General features: G+C 39.5%; 2 protein-coding genes across 2 annotated transcripts in view; both read right to left on the bottom strand.

The window, feature by feature from the left end:
* Window positions 1-9,668, bottom strand: part of erfl1 (Ets2 repressor factor like 1) — a 157,948-nt gene extending 148,280 nt beyond the window's left edge. The window contains exons 1-4 of the mRNA XM_041793690.1: window positions 9,270-9,668; window positions 7,626-7,740; window positions 7,317-7,414; window positions 6,728-6,893 (exon numbers count right to left, since the gene is read on the bottom strand). The gene's annotated coding sequence lies outside the window, so the exon portion shown is untranslated. The remainder of the gene's footprint in view (window positions 1-6,727; window positions 6,894-7,316; window positions 7,415-7,625; window positions 7,741-9,269) is intronic.
* A 1,371-nt stretch (window positions 9,669-11,039) lies between these two features.
* LOC121513733 (oocyte zinc finger protein XlCOF6) lies at window positions 11,040-14,585 on the bottom strand. Its single transcript, XM_041793680.1, has 3 exons — window positions 14,477-14,585; window positions 13,748-14,215; window positions 11,040-12,827 (listed from the first exon to the last, which is right to left on the bottom strand). The coding sequence occupies exons 2-3, from the start codon at window positions 14,169-14,171 to the stop codon at window positions 11,443-11,445; spliced, it is 1,809 nt and encodes a 602-aa protein (XP_041649614.1). The 5' UTR covers window positions 14,172-14,215; window positions 14,477-14,585; the 3' UTR covers window positions 11,040-11,442.
* Between the last annotated feature and the right edge of the window lie 200 nt (window positions 14,586-14,785).

The raw sequence follows: 14,785 nt of genomic DNA, 5'->3' as shown, positions 1-14,785 counted from the left end.
AAAACTAATAATCCAGCTACACTGTGGAAATAAGTGACATGTTCTTTCATTACATTGGACATATGAATTGATACAGTGTATACAGTGTATTCTAGTCAGTCTCACATATACAGACTTGTTGCCATAAAGAATCACAGAGCAGTGATTCCCAGTCTGTGGTAAGGGAGCTCTCCCTTCTGTTACACAGGAGCCTCGCTTAATCTAAGACTGCACTTCAAGTGTCCAAATTCCTCACTTTGAAGTTCAAGACAATTCTTTTGTTCTGTCTAATTAAGGCATCAGAAGCATGTTAATCTAGTCACACACAAATTAGATTAAAACGTGTTGAATAGCTTGTAGTTAAATGTTCCTGTATATATCAATGAAGAGAAGATATAATAAAACAAAGTCAGGCTTCTTATTACTGGATAACTTCTCTGGTGCTAAACAGTCCAAGTGTGATAAAATTGTGTTCAATACTCATCTATAAGGCCTTACATAATTGAGTATCTTCTTCTATCACTGACTGCTTTGTCTTTTATGTCCCAACTCAAATCCTTAGATCTTCCACTGCCTTTTTTTGGAAGTCTCTAGTGTCCCAAGAGATTTCTGGTGGAGCAGCTTTTAGTTTTCACAGCACTACATTGTGGAGCAGGATCTTCCTGGATCCAAGAATAGCAGACTCTCTGAGAACATTTAAAAAGAAACTGAAGACCTGTCTTTATGACTTTGCTTTTAAATAGGATTAACCAGGCATTGACATTAATATCTATTTTACTGTTGAACATTTTTATCAAACCATTTTGGTTGATAACTTAGTTTTAACCATCGTTATCATTTTGATTTTATTTCTCATGTGACAATATTTTTCATATTGTTATTGTGTGTTTCTGATCTTGTTCTTTTAAGCTGTAGCTTTGCAGGTGAAACATATATTTAGTTATTGTTATCCTTATAAGCAGCAGTTGTTATTGTAGTAGGAGAGTTAATTGACCAATTAATTTAAGGATTGTATTCATTTATGTTTGATGTACAATGTGCCCTCTCACATGAAAAGACACCAGAAATACAGTTGCAGTGGTTCAGCAATACGCCCAATTACAAGTTGGTCTAAATGTATTCTGCACACTGTCCACACAATATCTTCTGAATTTTCTCCTGAGGTTTGCAGATAAAATCTGATACTATGACAACATAGTCATTTATCTGGAGGAAATAAACATTATGGGTAGGCGTGCAACATATTGGAAATTTGCCAATATCTAATGTGCTGCTACTATAAATTCCCTTGAGCCAATACTGATACTGATAACAATATATAACTGTAGTTGAGACCTAATGTTACAGTCCTTAAGACACACTTAAAAGTGTAAGGATGAACAAAGAAACAAACTTCAGTCCTTAAAAAACACATTCAAGTTTAAGGAATAAGGATTAACAAGAATAAAGACTTAAAAGACGTAGACATAGATCTGTTAGTCCTGCCTAAATCTCCACAACCTTATTCATATTTAAGGCCAATATTTACAGCCTGTGTACTGGTCATTAATAATGGCAGAATTTTCACATCTGCCAATACGATCAGCTTTTTCAGTTACCATCTGCTAATACCATTAGCATACTGATAGTAAAGTGCATCCCTATTTACTGGAAGACATTTCTCTAAAAAGTAGCCCTAGCTGTAGTAACAGTGTTATGTGGTTACTGAGATACCACAGCTTTTCAGCTGTGTATCATTTTATTAATATGTCCAATAACAATAGGAAAGTTTTTCTCTAGAGTAGAGTACAGAGTCCTACATGAGCTGCAGAGCTGACTGACAATATAGATAGAGAGATAATTAACCATGCAGCGTTGACACTATCAGAAAAAAATGTTTCTATGTAGATTTGAAGTGAAATGGTTAAACGATGTTTGGTAAAACCTAAATTGAGGATATATATTCTAATTGAGCATGATTATGGTACTGAGTTTTATGTTTAAGCTATCCTAACGAGAAGTCTGAGACCTTTGGTTGCTCAGTTAAGAACAGGAATCCATCGTCAGGGTCTTGCAGTCGGCAGATTTAAAAACATCCCAGAAGAGAAGAGACTGTGTGAACTAGGTGATTTAGGAGAAGTCGAGAGTGAATCTCATTTTCTTTTATATCGTCCTGCTTATGATGCTTTAAGATCACCTCTGATGAAAGAAAAGTTTGTGACAGGATGAAATGATGACGACAGGATGGAGAGGTTGTTTACTTTTAATGTCCTGGCCTCTTCTGTAGCAAAAGCCAGGGAGAAACATCAGGATGGTCTGTATCATTAGTATTATTCTACCAGACGTCTACTTTTGGTTACTGGTCTTTTTGTATTAACATTGTTTTCTTGTAAACCTGTTCAGGCTGGGCATATTGTTTATGAATGACACAATAATAACATCCATCAGGTACTAAGTACTATGTAATTCAATCTATCTATCTGTCTGTCTATCAATCTATCTATTACTGAGGAGCTAGTTCAGTCAGTGTTGTGTTCACAATGGGAAATGATGGCATATTTGCTTACATTAGATTATGGCACTTGTTCTAAAAGAGCTTGGGAACTTTTGCAAATAAAGTACCAAAGATACTGCACAAATAAGTCCTGTAGTTGACTCTCTGTTGCTTAAAGTATAATTAAAAATTTAGTCTTGAGTGTAAATTAACACGCTTGGATGTGAGTGAAGTTTTAAAGTTTTGAGAGGCGATTTATCACCTTGTTAAGTTGTTCCATTAATCCAAATTATTGACCAAAAATACAAGCCAGAGTACATTTCTAGATTGTTGTGCTAATAATGCAGTATTCAACAATAAATTTAAGTTTAGGCAACTATGACATTTTCTGACCGAATCCCCGACTCACATTGAAATTTAAATAGACTTGAAAATGCAGTACGACCTGCAGAGGAAAGCATATAAATAAAGGGTTCATAACCGAGGTCAACTGTAACGAGCAACAAGTCCAAGTGAGAAATGAGTGTTCTACCTAAAGGGCAGCAAAACCAATGTTGTTCTCATAAAAAGATGCTTAAAGGTGACACTCACAAAACAAGGTCTCTTAGTGATGATATAAAATGTCCTCAGATATTTGATCAGTTCTCCGTGCTTGAGGTTTCTCCTCCCCATGCACATCCCCTCTCCTTTATTTATCCTTCAATCATCCAGGACTTTCTCCCCCTTCTCAGCCGTGTATCTTTTTCTCCCACTCGTTCCATCCACAACACTTTCCTTTCTTTCATCCTCTTTCCATCTGCTTCCTATTCCTCCCACCTCTCTTCTTCCTCCCTCTCTCTATCTCTCTGTCTTTTGGACATTTCTCTTAGTCCTTCCTATATCCCTCCACCCTGCTTCTCCACCCCCTTTCCCCCTCTTTCCCCTGTGATGAATGAGTCTGTCTGCTGGGTGCAGTTCATATTTACTGAGCAGGGGAGCGCACACTGTCAGTCTCCCTCGCCCTCCACATCTCTATTCCTCCACTAAAGAGACAGAGGGAGCAAGAGGTTACAGTGGGATGAGAGGAGGAGGGAGGCCGTGGTCAGGAGATCCACTCCGGGAGTTGCTACGACAGCAGCCGGCTTGGTGGGGAACACATTAGTCCTGAGCAGCATAGTTTCTCAGTGCCAGCATTAGAGATGGTTGAGAGAGAGAGAAATCTTCCTTAGCCTTTGACCAACCTGTCAATGTGGTGATACTAATAGGGAATAAACAGCGTCTTTCCATCCCTCTGTGTGCAACTCGGCAGCCTACTTTTAGCACTCAATGCAACACAATTTAATGGAGTTTTCTCTCTCCATCCTTTGTGTGAGCCATGCTTTTAGGCACATTTGGACTTGAGAGGGGGAGAAGTAAGAGCCGCTACCAGCTGCAGCTTACCAAAGGCCCACAAAATACCCGGTTTCATCTACACCCACACACACCAGTGTGTTGCGGGGAGTCAAACGGTGTGTTTTGACCCGTGTGTTGACCTCTTCATGAATAAGAGGAGTGGATGTGGGCCTGCCGGAGCCCAAAGGGACAGGCCAAGAGCCGCTGCAAAGCCCTGCAGAGCCACCATCTCTTCCCACACACTGACCTCCGAGGCCAGCCAACACCAAAACCACCGTAGCGTGATGACACCGGTGACACCCCGCGCCAACGCACAAAATGTGTTCCTCTGCCAAATTGACAAAAATATAGACAGTAAATACAAGGAAAATTGGATGGCTCAAATTACATCACAAAAAGAAAATCCCCTCAACTGGACTTTTATAAGATCCAGTATGAGGTAATTTAATCCGCAGACTGCAACCTAAAGCCCTGCCAACTGTCTGTCAAAGGGGGCAGATTCAAAATGTTTTGCCTTTTGGTTCTGGGGAAAGGAAGGCTAAATAAATGTAAGGATTTATGTTTCGATTTGTGGATGATTTGCAGGAGACACTCAGCCCTCCCCGTGTGTCTATATCTGCGCTGATTAAACATGATTTCACTGTAAACATTCATATCATGCCGCTGTATGTCAGAATCTAAGGAGAGCAGTGGAAGAAAACCAGGGGAAAATGGGAGCAGGAGAGGAAAATAGTGGAACGCTGAAAGGAGGAAAGGAAAGCATCACACCATAATCATCTGAATATTAGGGAAAATTGGAGAAGGGAATGGCAAAAATTGGATATGGGGGACGGTTTCTGAGGAGTAGAGAAAAGCCTGAATGCATCAAATGTGAAAACAATAACCAGTATCAGAACGGATGAAACAAATGCAGGCTCCTCTCTGGATAAATCACTGCTGTAAAATATCCTTTAGGAGGTTCTAAAAGCCGTCGTCAACAGACAAATGAAAGGGTCAGAGGTCTTACACAGAGAGCACTATCAGCTGGAATGACAATGTTTATGATGGAGGAGGAGGTGTAGTGCTTTACAACAGGACATAAAAGGTATTTTCTATATACACTGTAGACAGCAGGCTTTTTCCTCATCATAGTTCCAACAAACTTGCAAAAGAGACGCATACCCTGAGCTGGCTTCATCCCTGAAGCATCCTTTCCACAGCTATCCATTTCCCCCTGGTGCCTCAAGAGAGGAACTACTGCTGCTCCACTCACTGCGACCTTTCAGGGAGAGGATTCATCGGCCGGCTCGTCTGCTCTACAGGCCTCAAACTGTGATGTATCCGGCCATCACCCGCAAAGTGATAAGTTGCACACACATTGCATGGAAAGGGTAAACAGCAACACCTTTATTTGTCATGATGCATTCTCTGCCGCCCCATGTTTGTGCACTGCAGCGAACCCCCACCTCCACCTCCTCATCCCCGGATCATATTTGTCCATCTGCCTGCCACGCCGATGGAACATTCCAAAAACGGCTGCTGTGCAATCTATCTCAATTTTCCAAATCTATTAACTTTCTTTGTGTGGCCTGCCTCTCCTCGAGCTCGATCTTTAAAAACCGTGGTTGTTCAACAATTATGATAACTGCAACAGGGGGAATTAGAGAATCCACCCATTCATCTCTCTGCCCCTCCTCCGCACAGACATGACGCGGCTAAATGAAAAATGGACACGCTTTAAGAAGTATTGATTCCAGCTTTAAACAAAGGTACAGTCAATATTATTTACTACTAAATATATCTTTGTTATCTGCGCCGGAGTCGTAGTTACGGCTCTGTCCTCGTAATTGCGGACATAAAAATAATAGACCAATTCCCACTGAATTGACCGAGACAGGTTGGGTTGTGGCCCTTGTCCTGGTGATGCATACCCCTGGTGTAAATGAATGTGTGAGCAAGGTTTTCCTCTGATGACTGCCCTACTAGAGGCAGATATCTATTCGATCCACGCAGGAAATATAATGCCAGAGATAGTGAGACAGATTTTTTTAAGGTAAATGGGAAAAAAAGGACTAAGGCAAGTCATCTGCTCTCAATAATTGTTTTTCATACAATCTATTTTTCAAATTGTGTTTCCTGCTCAAAGACTCTTTGATGTATTCAGGTTTAGTATCTTTCTGAAGGCTTTTCGTTTGATACATTTCCTCAGCTTCCTGAGGTTTCTTTTGTCATGTAGAAAATTAAAGTTTGTTTTGATTTTCTTGACAGTATATCACTTTATGTAGCTTTTCACTTCCCCAAACTTCTTCCGGGCAAAACAGGATTTCTTGTGCTTGTCTTTTTGTTTAGATTTTGCAAATATACTCAATAAAATAATCTGATAATAATAACAACAACTATAATGATAATTTATTGGCAACTTTTAAGAGGAATTTTCTAGAAACAAAAAGTAGTTTAGGATTTTTAGCAGAGTTCAATGTAATGTTTCTTTTTTCAAGATACCAAATATATGACAAAAGGTGACATGTAAGTTAAATCTTCTGGCTGAGCTTTTTCTTTTAGTTTTGTTTGTTCGTTTTTTAGTTCTGGGTATTTTCATAACTGTAAGCATGTAATAAAGTACTTTGTGATCATGTGATGTCTATTCTTTTAAATATGCTTACAGTTTCTATTTGGGGTAGATGGCCTCTCACGGTCCACCTGCCCACCATCTTGCACCACTGAAATATAAATCTAGGCATCCTTTGTGTATAATGTTGTGTAAAGGGTTGGTGCCAGTAATGAAAAACAAGTCTTTTAACCCCTGAGCAGAAGTATGTGCTTCCACAGACATGTAAAGTTAGCAAATATTGTGTTCCACTCCTAAAAATGTACCACTACAAGGGATTTAAAAGTTCTGTGTACATAAGAAAAGTTGATTCTTACCAAAACAGAGACAGAAGATATGCAGAGACTCCTTTTACAGTTTGAGACAGCTCTGTCAGGGGTCCCTAAGGTCCTCCAGCAAACCAAAGCTGCTTACAGTGACAGGGCAGGTGTGGGTTTGCCTGGCTGGCTGAAGGATGGCCCTCTCAGGTTTCCAGACTCTGAGCTGCATCAGAATCAGAAAAGTACAATTTCAATTAAAAAAAACAAAAAAAAACTTCAGAGATAAAGAAAGGACTATTTAAAGAAGTAGGGATGCACATTTTTATCAAAAAGGAGATTATTGGTATCAGGAGATATTAACATTTCTGCTGATATTTACAACCAATAAAATTGGCTCTGAATATTGGCCTACATCCAACGTAAATACCAAGTTTTTGGCTTGACCAACAGACTCAAGTCTTTTTCCTTTGTTCGTCCGTAAACTTTAAAGTGTTTTAAGGATTGAAACTTTCGGTCTGAACAACATTGAAATATCTGCATTGATAACGGTATCAGCCAAAATTTACTTGTGAATATCAGCATAGTGAATATCGGCAAAAATCAAATATCATGCATCCCTGTGAAGAAAACAGTTGAATTATGATACCATGGTGATGGGGATGATACTGAACAAAGACATGCTGCTGCAGGAGGCAAGGCTCGGGAAACTGAATGAAGGATACTCTGGAAAAACTCTGGATCCTCCTGAAAAGGCAAAGCATGAGATGAAAACATGAAACATTAAACTTGATAGTCTGATAACCTTATCTTAAGCAATAAATGAAAAAAGTCATACACACATTTATCAAACTTACAAATTTACAGAAGACCTTCTGTTTATGTTTTTCTGGGTGTCCTCTAACTCCACTTAAATAATTTTCTTACTATAGCATAACATATAACCTAGTTTGCTTACCTGTTTAGTCTTTCAATGACAGTCAAAACCCTGGAATGATGAAACTGTAGACATGATGAGGGGCTTTAACTTCAAAGTTTGTTTTCTCTTAGCCTTGTCTGGTCTGTTTTGAACACTGAAACAGCAGGAACAGTAGTCACGTTATAGTGCAACAGCTTCATTTATCATACACTTTTGTCCAAAATAGCATACATCTTAGATTAAGTATGACACAAGCAAGGATCCAGACAGGAGAGATCAGTAAGTGCCACAAGCTGCTTCAAGTCCAATCAGACACAGGTGCTGCCACGCCGTCTTCTTTTTGCCGCATTAAGATGGCACCTCACAAATTACAATGGCAAAGAATTCTTGTTTATCTATCAATGTATGACACCGTCAGGCATGCAGGGATCAGTAGCACAGCAGCAAATGCACCCAAGCTTTCTGAGAAGTTAAGCTTATCTATTTGTCTGCCAGGGTTTAGCTTGTTAACGGTTTGGGGAAGGGACCAACAATAAAGGGTTACTTTCTCCAAATTAAAAACAAGTGATTCATTTTAGAGAAAGAATAATTCCAATTGAGATTAATATTGACAGTCTTCCAACAAATATATTCAGTATCTGAACAATATATATATATATATATTATAATGAGTAGAAAGCAGGTTTAAACCCTTTCACATGCGCATCTAGTTGCATTACAGTGGATTAGAAAAGATAAGATAAGGTGAAAATTACTTGTGTTGCTCTAGTCTTGCTATTGTGACTCAGTTTCTTTCTTGACAAAAGCCTTATGCCTTCATAATTAAATCAAAACACTGATTTATGATAGATTCCGTGTGTCTCGGAGTCTGCTGGATCTTGTCTGAAAAGTTTACAATAATACCAGCTCATATTATATCACTCCACAATCAAGTCTTCTTCTCCTTTTTGTATTCAAACTTCATGGTCAGCCATTAAGATTTTTACAGTTTGATTTGAAAGTGGCTTTATAATTGTTGTTTTCGATAAATGAAGGGCTGAATGATTTCCTTTTAAAGGAGCCTTCCTGTTTGGTTAAAGGAAATTATCTAGCGACTGAAAAGGATGATGCTTATGCAACTGCTATGGTGCCAACAAGAAAAATCAAGTAAAAAAGGTGGCTTAATCATCTTCTCCTCCATGTCTCTTTCAACGACCCTAATGTTACAAAAGATCTCTGTATCTCTTTGCTGCTGTAGGAGCTCACCAAAATGAACTACTGCTGGATTCTTATTTCTACATGTGATGATATGCTGAAAGTTATTTCAAATTTGTGTCGCACCACACCTTCTCAAAAGAATCCAGTGCAAGGATACAACGAGAAAACAGAGTCAAAGTTTGATGAATGTAAATAAAATAACATGACATATACAGTGTAGCACTGATTTTGCACCTATGACACTGAAGAATTGTAGGGCGCATTTTTGGTTGCTAGTTGCAGTTTGAAGGTGCGTTTTCATGTGTGTAGTGTTAGTGTTGTGTAGTCTGAATATGATATTAAACGTCTACGTTAACACGCAAGAAAAGAACTGTCATGTTCCATGAAATTCCGACCTCTGTTTACCGTGTCATATCTTACTGTAAAGTGTTACGGCGTAAAGCTAGTATATTTGGTTCAGTAATGAACAAAAACATCGTAACTTACCTGAACTCAGCACTTTGGAGGTTCTTCGTTAGCTTGAATGACGCAGCGTAGCTTGGCGGGGTTAAGCCGGCTTCAAATTTTCCTTTGGTATTTTTAAATTTTAACAGAACTTAACAGGTTTAAACTTTACTCGAGAATCAAAAGCAGCTCTTTTCTCTAACTTTGCTCAGACTACGGGTAACGTGAGGAGTCACCTACGGCGCGACACTCATGCTAGCAAGTCCTGCCTAGCGCTCCTGTAAGCTACATGAAACCCATGTTTACACTGTATTAAAGTTAGTAAGTTAGTGGGGGTCAGGGTACTTGTGTCTGTGTGGCAATAAATTACAAACATTTCTGAATCAAAACTCATTCGTTTTAAGGCGTAAGACATCAGCCGACCACCGGACAGTCAAAGAACCTCACCCCCCTCCCCCGCTCGAAACGTGCGTGTTTAGTACGTTAACTTTGACCGCGTGTGTGGAACTTCTACAATGAAGACAATGTCGGCACCGCCCCACTTGGATACGCTTGTGTCATCACTCAACTGCATAGTAAACAAACGGGGCGTATGGAGTCAGTCAAAGATTTGGACTTGTCTTATCAATCGGGGGATAGGAGAAGTCCAAATCTTTGTACAAACCCCCAAATTTTTCAGGTTGGATAAAAATATGATGCTTATGAATGATGATAAATGCAATGAACAATTGGGCCTTGCTGATTACAACATGGAAATTTAATTCTAAAAGCCAAACTAAATTAAAAACAGCTTCTTTTATAACCATTAAGAACCTATCAATATTGCAGGTTAGAAAGTACTTTAACATTGTTCTAAAAACACAAATTGAATTTTTTTGTAAATAGATCAGCATCTGTGACACCATATGTTGTTTTATATATTCTAAAAAATGCCTCTATACCAAATTCCTACCTTACCTATGTAATGTAACTTTGAAAAATAAGAATAATAATGACACTTTTAATGAAATTAGATTCAGAGAAAAAAACGTAAGCTCTGAAGGATGTTTATTTTTTTTTCAACTGTGTAATCTTTACCCAAACAATGTACAGATTTGCTGGTGTTTGAACTCCAATTTATTTATTTTTTTTAATTGTGTAAAAAATAGTACACACAACTGCCTGATGAGGGAAGCAGCTCCCTAGACTGTCCTTTATTACTCCTGGCTCTGCCCCTGATTAAAACTTTGACAAATTTTAGTATGTTTGCGTTCACTTTTTAAATACGTACTCAAACGTCTATCAGTACTGTTCATACTTGGAACTTATGTCTCCTTCTTTTAAAAAGAAAAATTAGAAATGTCTTGTAAATATCTGTTCTGCATCATCTATATTCGCAAATGTTTCTATTCATGTCACTTTTATTACATACTCTAATATACAGTACAGCTTCTTTTAATTTAACCTCTTTGCTGAGAGTAAATATCCTTGATTTCTAGAGGCCAAATATCTTTCCTTGTGTGCTTCCCTGAATTAACCAGTTGATTTTTCTTAGGCATGTAAATAGCAGTCCATGTTGAAAGATGTGGTTCCCTTAGAATCAAATGGTGATTTTTGATCAGTTAAGAACATTTTCTATCTAAACAGATGGGCTAATCTGCCCAATTCCATTCTAAAACAAATATTTAAACCTGTCTGAAATCTTGAAAAGTCTGTTGACAGAATATTGTAGGAAAATGTTCCACTTTTGATTTTCAGGCTAAAAAATGACAGCTTATGGGGCACTAGTGCTCAGATGACTTGCCTTCACACACAGAAGCAGCAAACACTCAATTTGCGCATTCATGATGTAGTTTATTTTATTTTTACAAATAATACAGCTGTAATCTCTGGAGATACAAATCAGTTCATATTCTGCATGTTCCAGTGAACCCCGACTAAAGCCACACCATCAAACTTCAGATACAATAGTGTCTTGCAGAACTAGTAGATCTATTGGAAAGATTTGTCAAATAAGGTTATAAACAAGCTCTGTGCAATAACAAACGTGACCATGTGTTCAGTTACTTTTTAGAATAAGTTAAAATGGCATATGGGACAAGAAAGTTTTTAAATAGTTTAACACAGATATTAGTTTTAGATTAAACACATTCATTGAAGAAATCTAGTAGTAGACTGTAGACAGTTTTTAATGAGCACTACCAGGCAAGCTTATTTACAGTCCTCTTTGGAAAGCTTAACGACATTTAGCCACATGCCCAGAGAGATGGTGAGAGCGAGCAAACCTGCGGAGGCAATTAGGACAGGAAAATGGCTTCTCCCCTGTGTGTGTTAACATGTGAGTTTTCAAATGGCCCGATAAGCGAAAGCTTTTTTCACATTCTGAGCATGTGTAGGGACGCAGGTTAGTGTGACTCCTCCGGTGCTTGCCCAGGTCACCAGAGGAGGTGTAGCAGCGATGGCAGTCTGGACATTCAAAGGGCTTTTCTCCGGAGTGTATCCTCTTATGCTTCACCAGGTCACCAGACTGAGTGAAACTCTTGTCACATTCATCACATTTGTAGGGTCTCTCACCTGTGTGGGTGCGTTGGTGGTTTCGTAAATGTGAAAGGCGAATGAACCTGTTGCCACACACTGTGCAGTGGTAGGGTCTTTCTCCTGTGTGCGTCCGCAGGTGTATTTTCAAAGCCCCCAGATCTCCGATCTTTAGTCCACAGTCCCCACACTGGTGAGCTTTCTCGCTGTTGTGGAGTTTGCTATGAACCCTCAAGTTTTTCCTGGTGTTGAAGTTCTTCCCGCACACATTGCAGTGAAAAGGTTTTTCACTGGAATGTGTCCTCAGGTGAAGCTTCAGACTTGCCTTAAGTCCAAACTCCTTCCCACAAATGGAGCAGGAATATTCCTTCTTGGCAGAGTGTGTTGTCAAGTGGCAGTTGAGATGGTGTGATCGGAGAAAGGCTTTCCCACAGACCTGACATTTGTAGGGCTTCTCCCCTGTGTGAATTTTCATGTGCTGCCGCCAACCGCTGCGCTCTACAAACCTCCGACCACAATCCTTGCAGACAAATGGACGGTCTCCTGTGTGGGTTCGCATGTGATCCTCCAGGCTTTGAGGTGTGCGCAGAATCTTTCCACATTCTGGGCACGGTATACCAATATCCAGACAGATGGGCTTATCCTCAGGTTCTGTGGTATCAGGTTCATTACACAAATGAGGCCCTTGACCCCAGGTAGCCTTAAAACTCTTTCCACAATCAGCACAGCTGAGATACCCTCCACGGGTTACCACAGACATGTTGTGCCATCGCTGACAGTGATTCTTGAGGTTCTTTAGGTACTGGAAACTACGTGCACAGGTTGGACAGGGGTAAAGCCTGCGGGGAGGGGCTGAAGGGTGGGCTTCACGGACATGGAGCCTCAGGCTTACTTTAGAAGTGAAGGTGCTGCTGCAAATGTTGCAGGTGTGTTTGGGGATTAGGTTCATGGAGCTGCTTGAGAGGCATTTTTTCAGACTGGCGAGGTATTGTTTCTGATGGACCCATTTGACATGTTTCTCTAGGAACTCAAGGTCAGTAAAGGAGACGGAGCAGTGAGGACAAGGAAAAAACTCGGATGATGACTCTGGAAAAAGAAGACACACAGACAACACAGAAAAAATGAAAAATAGTGCAGGTCAGGCTTAACATTCTGGAGCCCACAGATGTGTTTTAACCTACCAGTTTTACAGACATTTCAGGAAAAAGAGATCTAAACAGGGTTGCTACATGCTTTTAAAAATCAAATTTTCAGACTTTTAAGACCTGAGGTGAGAAAAATAGATAGCACTGTTTGCAAGGTCAAAAATGAATGGTATATTAGATTTCTTGGTGCACCGAACCAGAGCTGATTTTTCTGATTTCATGTACTGTTCAGGAAATGTGAAAAGGCATAAGGGCAGATACATTTTTTGGCCATAAATCCCCAAAATCAATGATTTCTGGCACATACAGTGCTTCCAATCTATCATTATGCTACATACTGATATTTATCCTGACACATTTTAGCAGATGTACTATACTGATTATAAATTATTTTAACTATTAAAAGTCAGAATAATACTTTTTATCAGGGAAAACCTCAAATAAGGGTGGACATCATGGAGCCTTTAAGTGACCAACCTGGTAACCTAGATATTAGAGAACTGGACTAGTGTTTTACAACAGTACAGAGTAAATAGAGGGGGCTAGGGTGTCTTCCCCCAGAATATTCAGCGTCATACACAACACCTAAACTACTTGCACTGTATCAAATGCTGTGAATGATTTTGCTGAAGCTGAATAAAATAGCAAAAATGCTTTCAGTGAGATAAAAACATACTATTTATTTCTCATCTTTTATCTAAAGGAAAAACAGTTGTACTTTTTCCTCAAACAAAATGCAAGACTAAATACACATCCACAAACTGCAAATCAATGCCATCTGTTGCATAAAAGCAAGCATAACAATAGAAAAACAATGTCCTGAGACTGTGTGTGTTTACTTAATTTCATTAACTTCCCTACCTGTGCAGACCTGCTCATTCTCTTCATAACCCTCCTGGATGTTGTCTTCATCCTCTCCACCATCTTCCTCCTCTTTTAACCACATCTCCGACTCGTCCTTGACCGCTGCTTCGTTGAATTTATATTCTGGCTGCTCAAGCTCGTCCTTTATGAAGCCCTGTCGGTCTGGAGCATCCGTCCGGGATGCCACAGTATTATTGTTAGTGTTTGTAGAGCTTAGTGCGTTTAAATGAAGCTCCTCGCTGATCTCCTGTGAATTTGGTTCCTCCTTAATTTGTATGTTAAGACATTCTCCGTTAGTGTAAATCTCATGAGCATCTTCTTCTGATTTATACTCAGTCTGAACTACGACCACTTCGTGTGGCGTCTCCTCTGTCTTTGGGTTCGTTTGGACAGACTTCTTCTTGGCAGCTTCCATCTTCATGGTGTCACCATTAATTCGGATTAGGATTCGGTCTCTTTAGTGTGCTGTGGACCAGATGAATGTCGCATTACAATGACATATGTCTTTAGATGCAACATTATTAACAAACAGGGCAATGACAGCAATATGAGGACGGGAACAAGCGGTTATTCTCCAATCATAGGTGTTAGCATCGCGTAGCTATCACAACGACAGCTTTAGCCTAGCAACATTGCTAACGCTGCGGCTCATTTGCTTCAGTTTGCTCATAACTGAGCCACAGTCATTGTCATTTAGCTTTTGTATGCTGAAATGTCAAAACTTACCTTTACATATCATATAATTCAACCGATGCCTCTTTCGTCTCTGCAAACGTTAACAAAGTGCCTACATTAGACACTGGTGTGTAGTGTTGGTGAGATAATAACACAAAACCGGACTTCCTGTGATTCTGACCAATCAGGGTATAGCAGTGACTTTTGGGTAAACGCCCACATTTAAAGAGACACAAAAACCTTCCTTTTTCAAGTAGTTTACTTTCCTTCACCTTTAGCGTGATCGCAGTTTATAAGTTAGTTCTGAGTGACAGGATTAAACAAGCTAAATTTGTGTCTTTTCTTAAATCAACCGTGGTT

The sequence above is a fragment of the Cheilinus undulatus genome, linkage group 8 (genome assembly GCF_018320785.1).
Source record: "Cheilinus undulatus linkage group 8, ASM1832078v1, whole genome shotgun sequence".
NCBI lineage: Eukaryota > Metazoa > Chordata > Actinopteri > Labriformes > Labridae > Cheilinus > Cheilinus undulatus.
This window is presented reverse-complemented; position numbering and strand designations above follow the sequence as displayed.

What these genes read in the sequence shown, in the direction of transcription:
- LOC121513733 (XM_041793680.1), bottom strand. Translation starts at nt 14,171, where the DNA reads ATGAAGATGGAAGCTGCCAAGAAGAAGTCTGTCCAAACGAACCCAAAG. An exon ending in GAATGAGCAGGTCTGCACAG is followed by an intron (nt 12,828 to 13,747) that starts GTAGGGAAGTTA and finishes TTCTTTTTCCAG; the next exon opens with AGTCATCATCCGAGTTTTTT.